We start from the raw sequence: 22,909 nt of genomic DNA on the forward strand, positions 1-22,909 counted from the left end.
CACGCCAGACTGGGATTCATTCACACTTCTCTCATTTATCCAAACACATTCACTCAGTTTAATTCAGTGAGCTCACACTAACGACCCTGTGTCTGTAATAAATAGAAAAACTATAATCATGAATCAATAATTTACACAGCTGCATTCAGACGAATCAATACTGCGGTATTGATTCGTCTGAATGCAGCTGTGTAAATAGAATGCCAGAATGCCAGGGTAAACTAATGCCAGGAAGTTAACAGTGTAAAGATGAAGCCACATGTTGTGTTTGCTCCAGACTCGGTGAGTATATGAACAACTGGAAAAACATCAGCACAGACATGTTGGAATTATGATGTTTATTGATTCAGGAATGCAATTGTTTTTTTTTGTTTTTTTACAGTATATGAAGCTTTAATTCAATGTTAGATGTGTTTCAGCTCCCAGCACCTCATTCATCTGTTAACATGGAAAATCGGATTCCTACTGTTTTGTTCTGGTCATTGAATTGAATTAATAATCTGAGGATGACTTTTTAATTCACTGAGGTGTCACAGTATAAACCTAAAGATGACTTTAAATCATGTAGACAATATGAAAGTGGTTCATTCTACTATTAATAGACCTATTTCAATAATAAAAATAAAATTTAATCATTTAAACATAAGTGTGATCTGATCTGACAGAGGTGGTCAGGTGTGACCTGGTGGTAAACAGGTCTCCTCAGGATTCATTCTCAGGTTTCTATCATGGGTGAGAAACTAATGTCTGATTTTCTTTGGTTCTACTTTATCATTCAGTGAAAACCTGTAAAAACAAATGTTTCCGCTGCAGACTAGAAACAGGAGCTTGTGTGCAGTAGTATAGCTCTCATATGAGTTTCACTTCCTCATCGTGACTGCCGCTGCCAACATATTTAAAGAATGACTGTGTGAGGGTGTGGGCTGTAGCAGAGCAGGGTTGTGGTTCAGAGGAAACTGATGTCCCACCGCTCGGTCCGGCACCGGCTCTAACACAACAGTTACGGCTCGTCCACGTTGAATTTTCAGGTGAATTCAGTTGTAAAACCACTCGAGACTGTGAGACTTCATCATTCATGTTGTAGTTATTGTGTAACAATGAGAGTCCAGAGAAAGGCTTCATCATGTTTGGTCAAACAAGTGAAACCATCTGTCTTCACACAGATGTGACTGTCTAACCACAGGCTCTTCGTGGGTGAGGAAGTTTGGTGATGATAGGATGAACTACACTCAGTCTGCTACAGTTCCTACTGCACACACAGGAACTGTCAGTTTGCAGCAGAAACTTTATTTTACTCTATTTTTTGTTAGATTAAGATTGAGCTGAGTGTGCGTGCTGGGAGATTAAACCTTGTTTTTGTCTTGTCTATCTTTCAGACGATAATTCAGTCAGCTCTGTGGAGGTCTCTATAGATTGTTGAGCTCCAGAAGGGTTTGGTCCAGGACCTGGTGCATGTCCAGGTTCTCCTCTTTGGCTTGGGCCAGTTTCTCTGGAGAAGGAAGGACACAAAGTGGCAGGTCAGTCACAGCTGAGATTCCAAATACACTTCCTGTCTGGAATTTACAGAGAACCCAGATATTCCACTCAGTCTTTATTCACAATAATAAATCTATTGGTGAATCAGTTTGGCAGTGCATCAGCAGCAGCTGCGTTCTCTCTCAACTGAACCCAGTACATACTGAGGAGAGGAGCAGCTGGAATAAGGATCAGTTCATACAGGCTCTTTTCTGAAGTCAGTCTCAAACCTGAACTGGATTCACCACCTCAGTTCAAAATGTGAAGAACAAAATATTTTCACCTGAGAAAATGTACATGTTCAAAAGTAAAATGAATTACAGACACACTGAAGTCAGAGACTGGATCAGGTCAAGTCCAGGACTGGGTATTAAACTCTGATACTTTATGGGCAGTCTAAATTGGTTTGATTGGTAGAGTGCGTACCATGAAGGTGTAATCCTAACCACAGCAGCCCGGGTTCGAGACCAACCTGTGGCCCTTTGCTCCATATGATCCTCTCTCTCTCTCTCCCTCCCTCCCTGACTTCCCTGTCTCTCTCTCACAGTCACTATTGGAATCAAGGTAAGTGATGAATCTGGCTGTGACTTGTTATTCAATGCTTTTAACTTCAAAAGTCACAACTGGGCATTGAACATCAAGTTCGTCCCAGCAGGTTCATCACTTTTCAGAGTCCCCTGGAAACACTTGCGGCTCATGTGTTTCAAACTGATGAAGATGTTTTCTGAAGTTGTTTGTGTTTTGTTGTTTGCATGTGTTTTCTTAAGTTGCAGCGCGTTGAGCTCTCAGGGGACTGTAACAAAAGGTATGGTCAGTGTCAGTGAGCAATGAGCATGCTTCACTGACACATGGCAGTAAATCCACCTGAATTCTGTCCATCAAACATTTCACCAGCAAACACTGAGTCAAAGGTTTCTCAGTACGTTCACCTCAAACTACAAATACACTGATGCATGAAAACTACAGTAAATGAACTCTCTGTGACCTCTCAGTGACCTCTGCTTCTCACACAACGATCACATTAAAACATTGAGCACATCAGGCCTGATGATGAGATCTGCTCACTACAGAGAGTTCGACTACAGTCAGCAGAGAGCAGCAGCAGCAGCAGCAGCAGCTGTGAAGCAGATGTTTGAAGGGACAACATCTGTTTGATATCAGACAAAGTTTAAACTGCAGAGCTCCAGGCCAACCTCAGCTCCTCACAGTCAGTGAGTTTGTTTTACAGTGGAAATGTTAAAAAAAACACAGATGTGATGTGATGTTTACTCCATGAGGTAATGACGGACGTCATCACGTCAACATCACTGACTCTTCTTCTCCTCCTGACCCTTTCTGATTCTCTCTGTCAGGTTTGTTTGTGTGGATGTTCACAGATTCACTGAACTCTCTTCACTGAACAAATTACACTGCTCAAAAAAACGAGGGGAACCCTTAAATCACACATCGGATCTTGATGAATGCATTACTCAAGTTGAAAATCTTTACTGATGTACATTGTATAACGTGTTGAGAACAAAATGACGTAACAACGGTCGATGGAAACCAAAATCAGCAACCCATAGAGGGCTGGATTCATAATCACACCCAAAATCAAGGTGAAATCACAGGCTGATCCAACCCATATGAATTTCATCATGCCAACTCATTATGTGACTCAGTACTGTGTGCCTGTATGCGTTCCCGACAACATCTGGCCATGCTCCTGATGCGTCAGTGGATGGTGTCCTGGGGGATCTCCTCCCAGACCTGGATCAGGGTGTCAGTGAGCCGGGCGTTGCCCCGCACCAGGAGGAACCCAGGGCCACTGCACCAGCGTCAGGTCTGACAATCGCTCTGAGGATTTCATCCCGGTGCCTAACAGCAGTCAGGGCACTGTTGGCTGTGACATGGAGGTCTGTGTGACCCTCCAAGGATCTTCCTCCCTAGACCATCACTGACCACCACCATACCACTCATGCTGGATGATGTTACAGGCAGCATGACGTTCACCTCCTCGTCTCCAGACTCTTTCACGCCTGTCACATGTGCTCAGTGTAAACCTGCTCTCTGTGAAGAGGACAGGGCGCCAATGGCGGGCCTGCCAGTAATGGTGTTCTCTGGCGAATGCCAGTCGAGCTGCACGCTGCTGGGCTGTGAGCACAGGTCCCACTAGAGGACGTGGGGCCCTCATGCCACCCTCAGGGAGTCTGTTTCTGACAGTTTGGTCAGAAACATGCACACCAGTAGCCTGCTGGAGGTCATGTGTAGGGCTTTGGCAGTGATCCTCCTCCTCCTCCTCCTCCTCACACAGAGGAGCAGGTAGCGGTCCTGCTGCTGGGTTGATGCCCTTCTACGGCCCTGTCCAGCTCTCCTCGTGTAACGGCCGCTCTCCTGGTTCCAGCATCATGCTGGATGATGTGCCATCCTGGAGGAGCTGGACTACCTGTGCAACCTGATTGGGCTCCAGGTGCCGCCTCATGCTACCAGTAGTGACAAGGACACTAGCAAAACACAGAACTAGAGAAGAATCAGTCAGGAAGGATCAGCAGAGAGCAACTGTCTGTGGACACCACATACAAAACCATTCCCTTTGGGGATTGTCTTGCTTTTGCCTCCATTGCACCTGTTGTCACTTTCATTTGCACCAAAGCAGCTGAAATTGATTCACAATTACGTATGCTTCCTAAATGGACAGACTGATATCCCTGAAGTTTAACTGACTTGGTGTTAAACTGTGATGATTAAGTGATCCCTTCATTTTGATCAGTGTAGTTGTGAGTGTCTTGTTTCAGGCTGATGAATGTGACCTGCACGTGATCAGCTGATCATTATTAAATCTGATCATCAGCAGGTTTCATTTAAAAAAAAAGAAGATTTTCACAGTGCAGAGCCTCAGAAATAAGCTGACTGACACATAACATCTCTACAGCAGAACAGACATGGCTGATATGAGAGGTGTCATGTGACCATCCTGGAGAGATTTTCGATTCAGGTGTCAGAGGAGAATCTAGGACAGAAACCTGCATACGGATCCTGAATCCGCTGCGGCAGCCAGAAACTTCACTTAACAGCTCCTGTAATGTAGAAGCTGCTGTGCAGAAATATGCCAATAAAATCATAACATCTTAAAAAACCTCTCAGTGACCTGGTGGCCATGATGAGGATGATGAGGGCGATTCATTTAGTTATTAGTTATTTTATTTGAGTGAATTCATCAAGTTTAAAGTCTAAATTCATTCAGATTAAGACTTCATGGTTTGTGACCACGTGTTTCTTCCCCTGTGGACAAAGTCAGACTATCTGTACATGAATCCTACCACAGGTCTGGACCTGGTCTGGATTCTGGACTATGGACCTGGTCTGGACTCTGAACCTTCTCAATTTTTTCCTATCAGAACTCTAAATACCAGAAAACTGGATGAATGATCCGAGTTTTCTTAAATCACTCAGACATGTCTCAACCATGAATAAATATGAACATAAATATGAACATGTGTGTGGCGTAGTGGTCTAAGCAGGCGCCCCATGTGTAGAGGCTACAGTCCTCGCTGCAGTCGGCCCCGGTTCGAGTCCCGCATCGGACGGCCTTTGCTGCATGTCATTCCCCCTCTCTGCCTCCCCATTTCCTGTCTCTCTCTACTATCCTGTCCAATAAAGGCACAAAAGCCCAAAAAAATATACTTAAAAATATGAACATGTGTAAATCTGTCTTAGCCTGATCAATAACATTTGTACATGTAGTCTTAACATGTAGCCATTAAACCACTGTCACGTCTCACTAAGAGGAAGTGGTTACACCAAGGTCACTTTAAAACACCTCAGATTACGGATGTATATAAATATATTGAAACATTAAACACTGTTTTCTTCACAGTTTCTCATCCTGACAGATGTATATGAAACCTTTGATCCGTGTGTGAGCAGCAGCTCAGTAAACAAGTAGATCTGGAGTTTGACTTTTTCTGCATATCGTGCAGCGACTTATATATATATATTTATAAAATCAATAAACAAAGTATTTCTCATGTCCCAGTTAAAATGACAATAGAAAACAAAATGAACTCTTTTTCTATCAGTTGAGACATAGACCATCTGTTCTTCTTCAAGACTGATAAACTGTCCAGCTTCAACAAAAGGGGCAAAACTGCATGTCTCAGCGTCTCATTCTCTTATAAATTATAAATATATCGTTCTCAGTACTGCAATTGTGGCCACACACACTGAAAACTAACAACCATCAGTGATTTCTCCAAACCCCGACCTGCTGATTCAGCGTCAAGCCTCGTGTTCATTAGTATAGATTTATTTATACAGCTGCGACAGATGTTTCAGCAGGGGAGTTCTATATGTGCTGTATATGAACTTGAAAAAGAGGAAGTGAACAGAAAAGAAAGAAGACCAGGCTGAAAGGAGTCAGGAGAGCTTTAATCCATTTATTACAGAGGGAGGGGGGACAGAACGGGGGGACAGGAAAGGGGAAGTACCTCAGTAAAGAGAAGAACACACAGACACAGCAGTTGTGGGGGGGGGGGCAGTAACATGACCTTCTGTAAAAAGAGCAGTGTAACACATACAGCTGACTGAGGGGTGCTGGGGGAGAGTCTTCTATCCCAGAATGCCACTGTACAGCGACATAAAGGACAGTGAGCAGGAGAAGAAGAGTTGAGACAGGAAGGAAGAGCGGGCAGTAAGTGAGAGCGTCTACAGTGTAGTCATGTCATTGAGGGCCAGGTCTAGCTCCTCACTCAGAGCCTTACCCTTCAGCTTCTGAGCATACACTTCATCTGCAGGAGGAGACAGAGAGAGAGAGACAGAGACAGAAAGAGAGAGAGACAGAGAGAGAGACACAGATACAGAGAGAGACAGAGAGAGAGACACAGATACAGAGAGAGACTCAGAGACAGAGAGAGAGAGACAGAGAGTGAGATAGAGAGACACAGATACAGAGAGAGACCCAGAGAGAGATAGAGAGAGAGACAGAGAGAGAGAGAAACAGAGATAGAGAGAGAGAGTGAGAGACACAGACAGACACACAGAGAAACAAGAGAGCGAGCAGAGTGGGCACAGAATGAGACAGGATCAGAAAAACAAGGAGAAAACTAAAAGATCTTTGTAAAGTCCAAACTGAGCGATCCAGTGTCACTGCTGTTAACGACATCATCACATCAACCTCGTTAATCCAGCCAATCACTGAGCTCAAATCCACACAGACTCAACAGAGCATGCAGAGTTATCAACCACAGCTCCATGGTTAACACGTGAGAGTCAAAGCGTCAGTATCACAGACACCTGCAGGAGCACACACTGGTCCTGGTTCAGCTGTATATGAGTCATTAGTGAGTCACACCTTCTGGTGAAAGAGTTCACTTCCTGTCTACAGCTGAGGCTCACATCATTTAACCACTGATAAACAACGAGAAGTGTGGCAGAAACAGTTCTCACTACATGTTACCAGTTCTTACAACTGGTTTCTAGTAGAGCAACAAGCACTCAGAGTCTCTAACGCAGCAGTAACTCTAGCCAGTAACAGAACAGAGGAGTTGTTAGTAACATGAGAACTCAAACAGGATCATATCAGCAGATATAATGTTAGAGCGTTAATGCCAGAGAAAACCTGCTGTTGCATATGTAAACATGTATGTTGTGACGGAACACTGTGGTGTTACGCCCCCTGCTGGCTGTTGCAAACATTTGAATGTTTATCATGATGTGTCAGGCAGCTGCTTTTAGACTTGACATCTGCACTTTGGTTGTTGTTTCTTCACTTTTCATGTTTTCTTTACTTTGTGGAACTTTTCTGTGTTTGTTTTACATAATTTAACTGATGTCATTTATGCTCCTATTGGTCTCTACTGTGTGTGAATCACTCTGAAGCTCCTGTATATGAACTGCACCAGATTCATTCCTGAAGGTGCAGTGAGGTTAAATGAACTAAACTGAACCCTGAACCACGTGTCATCTGTATATCTCAACACATCAGCCAATGAGACTGCAGCTGAGAACATGTGCATCAACAGTGGAGTGAGAGCAAGGAGCTGCACCAACCAGGATTCAGCAGGACTACACTGAGAACACAGCAGACACAGCCTGTGTGTACAGCTGTGTAGACACAGACAGAATAATGTGATGCACTGCTGTGAGATCCAGATGTGGGGAGCAGCAGCAGCAGCTGTGTCACATCAGCAGCTCAGGGTGAAGGTTTTTCTGACATCCATAAGGGGGCAGTATGCTCCATCAGAACTACTGTCAGGTGGTCAGGCAGCTTCAGAACCCCCCCCCCCTATGACAGATGAGTTTCTCACGCCGAGGCTGGATCTGATCAGATCAGGTGTGAACACGACTGCTGTCTGATGTGGTTGGGCACAGCTCGGTGTCTGGTTTACTCTCCGGCTGTAACTTGGTTCATCGTTGAGATTAGTGCAGCTGTCTGCCGCTGTAACAGCAGGTGTATTACTGCAGTCAGTAAAGTACGAGCAGAGCAACAGGTGAGTGTGAATTACCTTCCAGATCATCGATGGTCTTCTCCAGCTTGGCCACAGACCTCTCGGCAAACTCTGCACGAGTCTCGGCCTGGAACACACACACGACACGACATGTGTGAGAACACACTCTGACCTGTGTGAACAAGTGTGTTACTGTGGAGGACACAGAAGTCTCACCTCTTTCAGTTTGTCAGTAAGAACTTTGATTTCTTCTTCATATTTGTCCTCCTTCTGTGAGTACTGCAAACCAAACACACAGGGGGTTAACTCACTGCCATTAAAATACATTTACACTTAGTATCGACAAAGTGTCATTAAAATACATTGAAGTGTAATTAAAATACATTTACACTTAGAATTAACGAAGTGTCATTAAAATATATTTACAATATTAACGAACGGTCCTCAGGCATGGATGAACACACTTCTCTGCTGTTTTACTTTGAGAGAATGTTTCAATCTCTTTTTTAGGAAAGGACGATGCATGAAGCACCAACTGTGACAGTAACACTTGTGACACTTGTTACCATGGTAGCCAAAGTTTGTGATCATGAATGTTCAATACGGCACATTCAAGTCACAGAGCTTCAGTTTTTCTATGGCATAAATCCATTTGTCTATGAAACTTTAACACTTAAAGTTTTAAAAGTCTTTCTAGGATTCTGAAAAACCACCTGTATAAAATGATTCAATCCACTGCAGATAATCAATTCTGGGTCTTAATCCACACAAAGATGACGGCTGTCAATTTTTCAGTTGTGGTTCACATCATACAGAGTAACATGACTTTTACCGTCAAACTTTTGTGTAGCTCTGTGATGTTGAATTTAATGATGATCTACCAGGGGCTTCTTGTTTCCTTCAGAATCAAATGCATCAAATACATCAAATGAAGAAGAAGTTAAAATAAAGGAGCTCTGAACTCTCAGTTCATTAGAGCAGGTTAATGAGGACTGAGTGTATGTTGTTTAAATGGACACCCTGTCACTGTCACAGTGTGTGTGTTCTTTACACACTACATTTGATCAGTGTGGACACACACAGTGTGACAGGTCAGTCCAGAGGCTGACTGCCCCTCAGCTCCACTGTACCTTCTCAGCCTGGGCCTCCAGAGACTTCAGGTTGTTGGTGACATTTTTCAACTCTTCCTCGAGGTCACCAGATTTACTGATCAGAGCAGGAAAGAGGAAAGGAAGAGAGGAAAGTAGGAAAGGAAGGACAGGAAAGCGAGATCAAACCCTGACACTTTTATTGATGTCTGACTGTCTCACTCAGAGACAGACAGACATCACTCATATCTGACTCTGAGTGAGACAGTCAACGAGGGTTGAAGCAACATGTCAGGTGATGTTACAGGGAACAGGTAGGTGGAGGGTAAAGGTAGATTACAGCAGGTTACAGCCAAGATTAAGAGTTAGATGCAGACAAATCACATATATTCTATATTTGTCTTCTTGTCAACAAACCCCATGGTCCGTCTCTCAACACCTTCCCTCCTCTGTCTGTGGCTGTCAGCTCTGAGCTCATTGGTTCCTGCTGAAGGAAGTAGCTCTTTAAAAACAGCTCACTTACAATTTCATTATCAAGCACTCAGTTGTTTCCTCAAACACCTGGGCACTGACGTTTTTAACAAGCTTTACTCTTTAACAGTGAATTAAACGGTCTCCTGTCACATACCTACACAATCCTCATGATCTCTCCACCAGTCACACACTCACAGGCTCCCCCTGCTGACCAGGAGCTCTCAGTCCTCCTCTATGACCTGTAACACTTTTACTTACTTCTGTTTCAATCTGACAGATCTTCGCTTCACAATACTGATGATTTAGAAAAGACCTGTGTTCACTCACACCTTCGTGGTTCTGACTGAAACTGATGGTTCTGGTCCTTTTCGTCAGATTTGTCAACAAGAAAAACAAGATAGAAGTATAGAATATCAGATGACTTATCCTTTAAACCCCCCTGATGTCACAGGGGGTGAGTGCAGGTTAGACAGGAAACAGAGAGGGTAGGGGTCAGAGGCTGCAGGTCAGAGGACCAGAAGGCAGCAGGTCACACGTTAGACCTTGTGTCCTTTGTACTGTAAGTACCTCTTCCTCTCCGCACATCATGGACTTCATATTCTGGTCCATGAGTCTGCGCTCCTCCTCCAGGTCCCTCACTCGGCTGCAGGGTTAGTCCAGGAGGTCGGGGTGAGGGTGGGGGCAGTGGGGCACGGCAGCCATGACACAAGACAAGTCCCAAACAGATGGTGTTGGTGTTCACGCATGCATCACGCAGAAACACACACAACACACACAACACACATATCCAGGTCTCTGTGTGATTAGTGCACTCACACACGACTGATATATTAACATTCAACAGGAAATAAATCAATCTGAGTCATTGATTAATGGTTCAGGTTATTTATAAACTGAGGTCTCAGGAACATTAAGATCTGAAGATCTCTGAGTCCTGTTTTCATACCCAAACCATTAATCAATTTATTGATCAAAGTATCAGTATCATTGGATTAATCAACAGTGATTAGAGCTGCAGAATCTTCATGATTAATAGTTCACACTAATATCAGAGTAAACACAGTGATCACATGACCTCCACTATGAACACATGAATAATGTTAGTGAGTCCACTATGACAACATGAGTAATGTAAGTGGCTCCATTATGAACACTCCACTGTGACAACATGAATAATATTGACTTCATTATGATAACATTAATAATGTTAATGACTCCATTATGACATCATGAATAATAGTGAGTCCACTGTGACAACATCAACAATGTTAGTGGCTCCGCTATGAGCACATGAATGATGTAAGTGTCCTGTGACGGTGTGAGTTTTCATGGTGCAGGTGTTGACTTACGCCTCAGCCACCTCAGCACGCTCCTCTGAACGCTCCAGGTCACCCTCCAGGATCACCAGCTTACGTGCAACCTGCAGACAGTCAGCACACCTGTCAGTCACATGACTCTTCCTGATAACAGAACAGGTGTCTTCCCTTACAGACACTGTTACAGTGTCTCTACAACACACTGTACTGACTGTCACATTTTAAACAGTCAGTGTAGTGAACTGACAGAAATAATGGACGCTGGTTTGTTATTATTCCTGTGACAGTTACATCATCATTTCTAAAGTGGGCTAAATGTTCTACAGGTAAATGTTTTGCACATCAGTTTACATCTGAATGTGATCATCTTTCTTTATTTAATTTTGCAGCAAAGGGCCATGGGTCGCACTCAAACCTGTGCCTTTGTGGTACGGGCTCCACCAGGTATGAAATCTAACACATCATCTGTCTCTCTGCTTTACTGATCTGAATGTGGGTCAGTTCTCCAGTGTGAACCAGCTCCAAACTGAAACCCGTGTGTGTAGCATCAGTTTGTGGTGTGAAAAACTCCCCACCTCCTCATATTTGCGGTCGGCCTCCTCAGCGATGTGTTTGGCCTCCTTCAGCTGCATCTCCTGGATCTCCATCTTCTCCTCGTCTTTTGTTGCTCTGTTCTCAATGACCTTCATCCCTCTGAATGAGCAGAGCAGCAGGCAGCAATAAGCAGCCAGTCACAGACTGATGGAGCTGACTGGGTTTATTTACGTTTGGAGATTCTGTGTTCAACTGCTCCACCTGAATACAACCACCATTGTTACATATGATCAGCTGACTCCTCCTCTGTCTGTTAAATCAATGTCTAATTTCCTCTCTTTCTGTGGACAAGCGTCATCAGTGTAATAGTGATGTTATCAGGGTCATCTCAGCTTGTGATTACATCTAAGTAAAGATGCTACTGGTTGCATTCTGGGAGGTGTGGGGTCCAGTGGTTTTGGAGTTTGACCTGTTAGAGGCTAAAAGATACATCAGCCTCTGCTGCTTCAGTTGTGACCACAGCACAAATTAAATGACTGGATTCACCACTTTAACTTCTCTGACTACAGTGTACATTGTTCAGGACACTGTTACCTCGTTAGCAGCCTGCGGAGACCGTCCCGTTGAAGTACTACTTGGCAAATGAGTAATATTTGACCTTGTCTACTGAAACTCAACCTGCTCCAGATGTGACGTGTGTCAGGTAGTTTTTGCTAATTTAACAGCCCCTCCATCAGATGGCCTCTAGAATATCCTTCTCATTTGAGTTTACATTGTTCCTAATTATATAAAAACTGCTCTTTCTAAACGACCCTCTGAGGATAAATATATAAAAGTCTGTGTGATTTCATCAGATTTGCTTCCAGTATTAACGACTGCAAACCTGAATTTGTTCTTTAACTCATCACACACTGATAGACATGCAGCTAACAGGGATGATTATTATTATTGGTCGCTTCAGGACTTTGGGTAAAAAAAAGGGCGCCCCACAGCAGTGTAATCCAACAATGCAGCTGACTGCAACATTCAATCATTCAGGTCCTTTGTTTTTTCCCCACAGCCTCTGAATCTAACAGCTGCTTATGTCAGAGTCATGCACATATCTGCTGATCTGGTTCACTGGATGTTAACAAACCACCCTCAGTGACACAGAGGAGGGAGTGACCACACACCAGGCCTTCAGAGGACAGAGCTCCTCACCTCTCACTCTCGTCTGCAGCCTTCTCAGCCTCCTCCAGCTTCTGCAGAGCTGTAGCCAGTCTCTCCTGAGCTCGGTCCAACTCCTCCTCCACCAGCTGGATACGCCTGTTCAGAGACGCCACCTCTGCCTCAGCCTGCACATGCGCGTGCGCACACACACACACACACACACACACACACACACACACACACACACACACACACACACAGAGCAGACAGAATATGATCAATATTAGAATATAGTTTTATATTCATACTGAACAACTTTATGCTCAGTCCAGATGTTCTCCAGCTGTTCACATAATGTCTCTGGATGTGAATAACATGTGACACAGGTCTAGGTCCAGGCCTTACTGCAGTACAGTTCTCATTAGAAGACAACGCCTGTGTAAGATAGAGATTTGTTATTTTTCTCAGGAGCAAAGAAGGGCAAGTGTTGTGTCTCCAGAAGAGCTTCACTGCTCCAGGTCTCTGCACTCTACTTGAGGATGAACACCATTCTTCATGAACATATTCCCTCAAGCGATGTTAAGATGATGGTGACATAGAAAGCTGTCTAACACGCCGCTCCAACATCTCCCATAGTTCATCTGCATTGAGATCTATAGACTGTGATCATCAGTGACCCCTCGTGACCTCATCCTGTTTCTGTTCATTCAGGTGTTTCCTTTGCCACCTGTAGATGTGTTTAAATGAGCAGAATCGCAGCTCACACCTGGAAAATTATCCTGACTCCTTTCAGTCTAGAGATGATGAGTGTTGTTCAGTTGTGTGTCTGTGGTGATGTCACAGTGCTGAATCAAAGACTGAGGAAAATGTAACTGAGCTCTGTTACTGCCACAGACTCACAACCGTGCCTGAATGAAGACTTTAACATGATTTTAACCTATTAAAGAACAATAAGATGAATAAACTCAACCCAAACTGAGACACACAACATTCAGTCCAGTTTTGCCACCTCCAGTGGTCGGCCCCTGTTTGGCTCCTGTCTGGCCCCTGGACTGTATCCTGAAGCCTCGTTACGCAGTGTAATGCAGCTAACATCTTTCAGCTCACATGACTGGTAGTTATAATGAAGCTGTACTACTTCCGGTCAGACAGGTGACATTTACCTGTAACATTTAGACTACAGTGTTAGTCAGTATTTATCATACGTTCTACATGTAATGACTCAACATGGCTGTTTGTCATCTTTAAAACTCGCTCATCGATGAGTGTCCACAGTTTCCGGTGTTGTGGTTGTGGGTCCTCGGCAGGTGCAGGTGTAGGTGTGTTACCCGCTCTCTGGCCTCCCTCTCCGTGTCCGCCTCGGCCTGCAGCAGCTCGGCTCGGTCCTCCGCCTCGTAGGCCGCCTGCTGCAGGGTCTGGATCTTCCTTCTCACTGCGTCTATCGAGGTGAAAGCCGCCATGCCCTCGAGTCTTCACTCCGCTTCTGCCGGGGGTCACGGTGTTGCCGTGGCAACCGTGGTGACAACGGTGTCAGAGGAATTCTTCCGGTTACAATTTCAAAATAAAGCGATTATGATACGAAGCATAGGCGGTAGACACGCAGGTGTCCGTGAGGAAAACAGTAAATATGAATAATAATATAATGATATTTGGGTCATGTCTGGGTTTAGTGTGGGTCTGGGTTTTGTGAAGACCACAGGTGGATCCTTCCCCTCCAGCGTCTCAGTCTGTAGACCTCCTCCCTCACAGCAGGGCTCTGACTGTAGGACTCTGGCTTCAGTTCACTGCTGATACCTCCAGGTCTCTGTGTCAGTGTGATGGAGCCTCATACATCTTTATATTTAACACCATATTTCTGTGCTTGTATTGTGTAGCAGGCAACACTGATACATTTACTTTGTAATGTATTACAAAGTAAATGCTGTTACATGTCACTAGTTACTCCCCAACAATGATTATAACATAGTGAGCAGGCCCTCGCACTTTAATTCATGCTATATACCATCATTTGTAATCTGCCCCTCACCTAGTAGTAGTTCCTAGTGGTAGTTCCATATGTATCTTATCTATTTATGTATGGTAAATAACATATTGTAAATTAACTACGGAAAATGACACATTGTAAATGACATGGTAAATAATTGTGACTGCTGATGAGAACCTATGAACTCTGTATGAAATAAATCATTTCTTTAGAGCGTTTTAGGATTAATTTGGTTCACAATGGATATATTAATTAATTAAGCCTAAGTTACATTTGGTGCATGACTGTAAAAAGAATTAATTTATATTACATCAGGTTGACTATATCATAAATATTATAGGTTAAGAATCACTCATAAATTACTGTATAATTCAGCTGTTTAGAAGAAAGATAGTTTTTTAATTGGCTGTAAATGGCCTCTGACTTTTCCTTCATATCTGCTACACGTGCAGTTCAGTGTTTGTGAGCAGATGTCCTGAGGCAGAGATGGAGCAGTGAACACCACCTACAGCAGCAGACTTCTGTAAGCACTGGAAGCATAAACAAATCCATGCATTGCTCCGATTCTTTCCCATCTTTGGTAACATCAGTGTAACACTGCACACAGGAAGTTCCCACTCCCCCTGCGTCACTTTCACATTCTGCTCTATAATTGGTCATAAATGCTGTGACTCATCACTCCGAGAAACCTGCATAAATATCATTACTCTCCCGAATTATTGGCCCCCGTCCTCACAGCACAGACTGAGTATAAGTTTAGAGGTTAGAGGTTAAATTAACACTTACAATAGGAATGGTATTTAGGAATGGTGTAACAGCATGCAGCTCCATTAGTCACTGATCAGTTATGGGATATTATCTTAGAGATGGAGGAAGGTTAAAGTGGACTATGACACTAAGAAAAAATGGTCAAGTGCTGTGATGAGGCTATAATCGTTTCTAAAGCTAATAGAGACATGGAGATCTGTTAGTTAATATAAAATTCACTCTTTTTGTTTTATTCTAGCTGCAGAGGGAGGATGTTAACACAAAGAGGCTGCAACTCTGGACTGGACTGGCTGAAGCCTGATTTTAGCTTCAGATAAGGAGGTGGACCTTCAGATAAGGAGGTGTACTCCGTCCACCATAACTGAAACTGTATCAGAAAATGATCCACTATGAAAAACAGCATTGGAAAACCTGTGTCAGAGTTCACACAGGCCCCTGAGCATTATTCAAGACTGACTATTTGCTGTAGCAAAAACTGAGCCAGGATTAATTTAAATCCTGGACGAACCTGGAATAAACTTTAGTCCTTGACTAACCTGTGACTTTGTTGCTCTGTGTCTAACAGTGTTGTGTTGTGTTCAGTAGATCAGTTCTGTGTAAAACAGCAGAATAAGTATCTGAGTTTAGAAGACTTGAGGTCAACACTGGTGCATGATATACTTTGATATGATTTATAGTACTGTAGTACTGTAATATAGTACTTCAGTATTACTAAACAATACTTTGGTATACAGCATACCGTTCTGCAGAACTCAGCAGCAGTATCTGTACAGGCGGGAGTCAGCCATGGAATCAAGAAACTTAAGAACCCAAGCCCTCCACATTGGTTAGAGTAGATGGCATTAGCCTTGAGGTGCTGACAGGCTTTATGATATGTTGGTAGAATCTGATACTGCACATGACAGATTTAATGGAGTCTCTGCTGCTGCTGTCAGCGGTGGCGCTGCTCCTCTACACCACTTTTCACATGGAACTAATGATGATGACGCTTTGGAGATTTAGCACAGGCAGCTTTAACTGACACTGACTGAAGGTCAACGTTAAAATGGTTATGATTACTGCACATGTGTGAGTGTGAAGTTTGACTAACAGTAACAAACTGGTCTGTGCATATTTAAGGCAGGAGGAGCTAAGACTTGACACGGCTGGTTATAGCACTATTGATGTCACTGATGGTCTAAATTTACACCGTCTGGTAATTCAAGTTAAACAAACCAGAGGAAACAGTTTGAGCAGTGATATATGAAACAGTGACAGCACATGTAGTCAGAGTGTGACTGTGTGAGGGATCAGATGTGACTGGGCTCAATGGGATAATGTGGTCCTCAGCTCCCTTCACTCACGTCTGCTGCCTTCTTCTCTGCCTGCTCCAGCTTCTCCTGGGCGTCCTTCAGCGACTCCGAATATTTGTCCAGCTCATCCTCCACGCCTTTCAGCTTCTTCTGCAGACCCAGCAGCTCCTCCTCTAGCTACAGGACAAACACAAACACACACACACACACACACACACACACACACAGAAACAACATGTCAGGAAGTCAGAAAGCTTACCTTTGACACATACAACCATGCAGGATGTTGAAATAATGTAAAACTGGAGTTCTTCTTACACCCCTTGCAGGGTGTCCCATGAAGGTAGTATTCTCCAACCAAGACTGGTTCAGAGCAAACACATCTCTACTTACCCTGTGTCCCACAAAATACACTGTTCATGTCTCATGTTCCATCCGCTGTTTAGTTCTCAAAAACACTTTTGGTTTTTAATTCAGTATTAAAAGGTCAAAACAAAAGATAGCTCCATTTATTTACTGTCGGGTAATTCACTGTCGGTCTTCTGATGGACTGTTTTTTTTAAAAAGGATCTGAATCAATGGTGCCTATATTACCCACAATGCAACTTGCTGGTAGCGGCTAGTGTAGCCTTGAGCCTGTGGCCTGCTTCTGGAGACAGTACACAGCTGTTACAGATGTAGTACTACTCTCCAACACCGACAAGCTAAACGCTGCTTAAGCCAAAACATAAAAGCCTTGAGGTGTCAGTGTGATTGTCGGATTGCCCGGCAGTATCTAAAACCCCATCCCAAAACCTGTCCAGACTTGGCAGGGTGATTGTCCAGGTGTGTGCAGGTGTGACAGTAGGCAGGGTTTGCACTGGGAAAACCCAGTGCAAAGGTGTGCTCAGTTATCCCCATTTCAACAGGTAGGTTCGGCTGGTGCGTCCGGCCCCGCCTTCAGTCACGGTCAGTCACCACTTTGTAGAAACATGTATGTTTGAAGCACACACTGGCCTTCATCACGCTTCAGTTGCCACATGAAACCCACAGTCGCAAAATTGACTTTGGCACTGAACAGTTATACTCTCAATATTCATGTTTCTTCACTGTCTTGATAAAAATGAAACCCAGGCAGCATTATGTTTCCTACAAATATATTTGCTATTTCAAATGACTTGTGTATGAACATAATGTGTAGGAGATAGTGTTACTCAACAAGATCTAAACTAGCTCAGATTCCCCTGTAATCTGCTGTGAACGTTCAGTTTCCTCAGGAACTGGTTTCCAAAAATCAGGCTATAGTGAGATTTAAGGGTCTGTCTCATAGAGTAACTTATCCCCTCCTAGCATAACAGCTAACAGCTAACAGTTAACAGCTAACAGCTAACAGTTAACAGCTAACAGTTAACAGCTAACAGCTAACAGCTAACAGTTAACAGCTAACAGCTAACAGTTAACAGCTAACAGTTAACAGCTAACAGCTAACAGTTAACAGTTAACAGCGAGTATTTTGCGTAAGAAAAAGTCAATGAACCTTTGGAATTATCTTCATTTATGTATAAATCTGACCTAAAATATGATCGATCTCCATGTAAGTTACAATAATGAACAAACACACAAATCCTTATATGGTTCTTCTCCATATTGTAAACACCATTCAAACTATCAGAGTAGCTGGAAAAATTATGTGAACTGGAGTCAGCAGTCATCTGACCTGGAGTCAGTCAGTGAATCCAGATTGGAGGTTTGGGTTAGAGGCACTTTGACTTGTAAAAAATTTTGTTTATTTATAATTTATTTAGAGAAACATCAGCTGATGTGAACCAGGCCTCACAACAAAGATCTCAGCTACTGAGGATGAAGTAGAGATGATGAGCATGAAGCTTAGACAGTCTCAGAGTTTAGCTCTTCATCAGCCCACAGTTAAACAAACTGTCTATAAATGGAGATGTTTCAGTTCTGTGGCTACTCTCCCTAGAAGTGGACGTCCAGCTGAGATGACTCCAAGACACATGCTCCACACGGATGATCAGTAACAAAGAAGCTCCGAGTCACAGCTAAAGGCTTAAAGGAATCATTGGAGCTGGTTCACATCTCTCCAGTAGAGATGCTGTGGACTCAGAGAGCTGCTCACACCAGACATCCTGACATCATGTCTGACAGCTCTATAAGAAGAACGCTCCCAACTTCCTCCTGAACATTGAGCAGCTCTGATCAGCAGCTTCAGGAAGAGCTGGTTTCAGGTCATTGGAGCCAAAGGAGGTTCAAGCAGGTGTTAAATCACTGACTGTTTCCACCAGCACTGTCTATGTTCACTGGCTAAAAAAGTCTAACTGCTGTATTAATGCTGTACTCACTGTACAGATATGGAACAAATAGGATATGGAACAAATCGGCAGACCCGCTAATAAACACTTTTTATTTTAATGACCCCATCACAGTAATATGACTCTAATGAGAAGGTTTCTGAGGATTTTCTTGGTCACGATGAGAAAAGCTCTTTCCATTCTGGAACTCAGGCTTCTGTTATCAATAACTCATTTCCAACGTTTCAGCAGGTTGCCATTTACAACAACAGCTTCAAGGACTATAAAAAGCCAATTGTACCCAACAACAATGTCCCTAGGACAAATGTCCTTTCTATATCACTTCTGACAGTCAATCCCAGCCTGTAGCCATGTAAGGCCTCTTGGTCACAAATAGCCTGGGACAGTCCTGATCCCACCGTCGACTTTGTGGCAGCTCCCAAACCAACAGCCTTGACCGTCTTTCTGAGAGGAGCAACAATTCAAAGAAGGTGGGGGTCTTTAGAGGGGGCACAGAAATAGACATGCCAGCAGTCAGTGCTCCTGCGCACAGAGAAGTGATTGTGCAGCCATTGTAATAGCTACGATCCGAGCTCCTCTGGGAACACGTGCTATGTGGACAGTTGCATAGCTGAATAGTTTCTGTCTATTCATAGATTGCTACCTGATCTTGTAAATTACACTGTGGAGCGAGTCGTGTATGAAGGACTATCACTGTGTTCTGTGTGAGACATTAAGCAGTGGCCAACTTCTCGGTTCACAGCTGGAAGCTGCAGCTGGATTTGGCAGAGGGCAGCAGGTTAGGGATTGGTTAGTCAGTCGATGGCTGAATCTAAACTTTCAACCTCTGGACTTACACACTGAGGCCTGGCACACTTTGATCATGTTCCATAACCCCTACCTGCACCCCTACTCCCCACCCCCTTTGATAATATCATATACCGCGATGTTTGGGCTGGACTGTATCAAGATATTACATTTTGGATATCACCGAGTCTAGTATCAACCCCAGACCGCGCTACAAAGAGGCTAGTGGAGACTCAGTCTCCCGAAATGGTCATGAAAGTGTTATACTGAAGCTTTATGTAAATTATTGGCTTGCTGATTTTTATAACATATGTTATAACATATGAAGCCACTAGTGTTTGACTGCACCTGTTGTTGGTACTGTGGCGGAGAATGCGTTTTAGAATTGTTGTTTTCTCCTTATCTTAGTCTTAGACTTCAGGAATTACTTACAGTCAGTTAGACTGTTACACAAAAGTCCTTAGCAACTTAAGTTCACCTTGGCAAAGTTCTCATCAAAACAATGAGACCAGCGGAGGAGTTTAAATCAGGACCAGAAACAACATTACTGTGCTTACAGCAGGGTTAGGGTAAATCTGCACTGATCTATCAATGGATCTGAGTGGTTGTTACAGTACCTGCTGACCACAGCTGATTGGTGAAGAGCTGCACCAGAGGGCGGAGCCATTACACTTTGTTACATTCATTAACTCTATCTCATCTATGTTCACCTACATCAGCCTGTTAGCACGTTGAGTTGCTGCACATGAACAGCAGCAGTGTTAGAAATCTTACTCATTTTATCAGTAACATTAACATATCACCAGTGACATGATGTCATATACAGGATGTAAAATTCGACATATTGACTGTTATTTTAATAGTGTTTTGAAGATAACTCAATCCTTCATCAGTGGTTCATCCAATGTGACTGACGGACTGACAGGTAACACTGTCCACAAATAAGGTGAAATAACACAGAAACATGTGTATTCATGTCCACCTGATGAATCTCAGTCCAGTTGTCCCTCTCTTTTATCTCTGTGTTTGGTCTCCACCAGCTCCTGAGGGGAATATCTGGCTCTTTAGCAGCTAAATGCTCCACTATGTTCACAGGTAGTGGACAGTGGAAACACAGGAAACATACACTAAACAAAATAATAAAACAATGACTTAAACAGGTTTTGAAGAAAACCCTGTAGAGCTGGAACATTTGTCATGTCAACTATTCATCATTTTAATGCAGATTTAGTGTTGGGTTGGAGATGCTAACAATTTTACAAAGATAATTTAAAGCTAAAATAAATAAATAAGATTTATCTTTCAATATTACATGTTTTATACTATGTGTTGTACCCTGTGTGTTTAAGATGTTTGTGTAGATTGTATACTGAGGAGTACTTAACATTATGTGATGTAACAGTGTCATTGTATGTTGATGAAGTAAATGTATATTTTTATTTTAAATAACAGCTTAATGCGCTCTTATTTTGAAATACATTTTTGAATTGTTGCAGTGATAATGTAATTCTGATTACAATAACAGTAAGATTACAGTAATCCTGTACATTACATTAACACAGTTACACTATACAGCTTGTTTAACACTACTGTTAATATCATGTAAGTGTGAGTCACAGACTCTGACTGACAGTTGTCTTATTTTCTAATTGGATGATAAAGTGTAGTCGTGATTTTCACCAGTTACACTCACAATTTGAGGAGACAAAGAAAATCAAACAAGCAAAAAGTGTGTTTACATGACGTCAAATATACGATTGTCGCAGTGGATCATCCTCTGTAGAACCAGTTACTGCTGATACTTTAACCATATTTAACTGATAAAACTCTGTATAGGATAGGATTAGAAATGTAATGTAGTTTTACTTCAGTAAAGGATCCGAGTTCTCCTCCCTCTGCTGGCCAGTGTATCTATACATCAGCATATCTCTGAGGATGTAGATGATTCGGTGGTCTATCCTCAGGGGAGTCAAACTCATACACATACTGGTGTTTTATCAGCATATTCCAGTTTTTCAGACACAGTTTATTTACATTTATCTACTGTTACACCAACAAAGAGTGAATAAATAAATGAATAAGGCTCTTGTTTCTTCATCTAAATCCACAAATACCCCAGAGTCCGCTAGGGGTCTGTGTGGGTGGGGCTCTGGCTACATAGATGATCCACAGTTATTTAGTCTGGCACAGAGTGATCCTCCACTGAAGGAAACTACATGTGAAGCTGTTTTATTAGCTTCATCCTCCATCACTAAAACCACAAGTCTCCAGTCAGTTCAGTCATTCACCAGTATTCACCAGTATTAGTCAATATTCATCAATATATCTGTCTACAGTTTGTTAACATAACATTAGCCACCAGAAGCTACTGGTCCTCCCAGACCAAATATCCTGAAGCTGAGGCAGACCCCCCACCACCCTGATCCCTGATCCCTGATCCTGGTTCTGTTGGAGGTTTCTACCTGTGAAAGAGTTTTTCCTCTCCACTGTCACCTGGAGCTGCTCATGGTGGAACTGCTGGGTCTGTTATAATATTATAAAGAGTCTAGAGCTGCTCATATCAACTGGTTAGGTGCTGTATGAATAAATAAGATTGAATTGAATCAAAGTGTTTTGTTGCTGATGAGTGTAAATCATATGAATGTGGTCTCTGTCTGGACATGGTCTTGCTCTGAGGCTCCTGGAGATTTAAGCCCATCTCAGCTGCCAGGGGCCCCACTGATCCAGTCCATCATGTCCCTCTTTTAGACTCTGGACAAACCAGACTCTTCATGTTCCTGGTTGTTTCCTGTTTGTCTGACTCTTGTTCTGATCTTGTTCTCATTGTCCTTGAAACTCTGTTCAATTAACAAACTAAATAAATTTCAAATTGCTTCTGCAAAGTCATTAAAGAGAGACTTCAGGTCTTCGGGTCTGTCGGTGAGAGGTGGTGCAGGTGGTGCAGGTGACGCAGCGGAGCCTACCTGTTTGCATTTGTCCTCGGCTCCCTTCTTGTCCCCCTCGGCCTGCTCTGCCCGATCTATCGCATTCTCCTTATCCAGCTTCAGCATCTGCATCTTCTTCTTGATGGCCTCCATGTTTGCTCAGGTGTTGGGGTCTCAGCGGCGGGAGAAGAGAGTTCGTTTATCCGGACAGAGGACAGAGACAGAGACCGGTCTGTGAAAGGGACGGAGGTGGACAGGAGCGCGCGTGCGGCTTGTCTGAGCGGCTCGGGCAGGACTCGAGGATGGAATAGCAGCTGCACGAGCCCCACACTTTTTTCATTGTGG

At 43.3% G+C, this 22,909-nt stretch overlaps 1 protein-coding gene across 8 annotated transcripts; it reads right to left on the reverse strand.

Moving 5' to 3' along the window:
- Positions 1-358: 358 nt before the first annotated feature.
- On the reverse strand, positions 359-22,909 carry tpm2 (tropomyosin 2 (beta)). 8 transcript variants are annotated; one of them, XM_056403561.1, is made up of 9 exons: positions 22,604-22,908; positions 16,597-16,722; positions 12,553-12,686; positions 11,394-11,511; positions 10,852-10,922; positions 9,071-9,146; positions 8,157-8,219; positions 7,998-8,067; positions 359-1,489 (listed from the first exon to the last, which is right to left on the reverse strand). In XM_056403561.1, exons 1-9 carry the CDS (start codon positions 22,715-22,717, stop codon positions 1,407-1,409), a joined length of 855 nt encoding a protein of 284 aa, XP_056259536.1. In that variant the 5' UTR covers positions 22,718-22,908; the 3' UTR covers positions 359-1,406. The 8 variants fall into 8 exon arrangements, with proteins under 8 accessions (XP_056259536.1, XP_056259534.1, XP_056259540.1 ...); XM_056403559.1 differs by lacking the exon at positions 9,071-9,146 and adding an exon at positions 10,070-10,145 and having other exon boundaries at positions 22,604-22,907; XM_056403562.1 differs by lacking the exon at positions 359-1,489 and adding an exon at positions 5,902-6,281 and having other exon boundaries at positions 22,604-22,909.

Source organism: Seriola aureovittata, chromosome 18, assembly GCF_021018895.1.
Source record: "Seriola aureovittata isolate HTS-2021-v1 ecotype China chromosome 18, ASM2101889v1, whole genome shotgun sequence".
Taxonomy (NCBI): Eukaryota; Metazoa; Chordata; class Actinopteri; order Carangiformes; family Carangidae; genus Seriola; species Seriola aureovittata.

Coding starts and splice junctions, on each gene's coding strand:
- tpm2 (XM_056403561.1), bottom strand. CDS start 22,717: ATGGAGGCCATCAAGAAGAAGATGCAGATGCTGAAGCTGGATAAGGAG. Junction 10,923..11,393: donor CCGACCGCAAATATGAGGAG/GTGGGGAGTTTT, acceptor GACTGTCTGCAG/GTTGCACGTAAGCTGGTGAT. Junction 8,068..8,156: donor TTACTGACAAACTGAAAGAG/GTGAGACTTCTG, acceptor TGTGTGTTCCAG/GCCGAGACTCGTGCAGAGTT.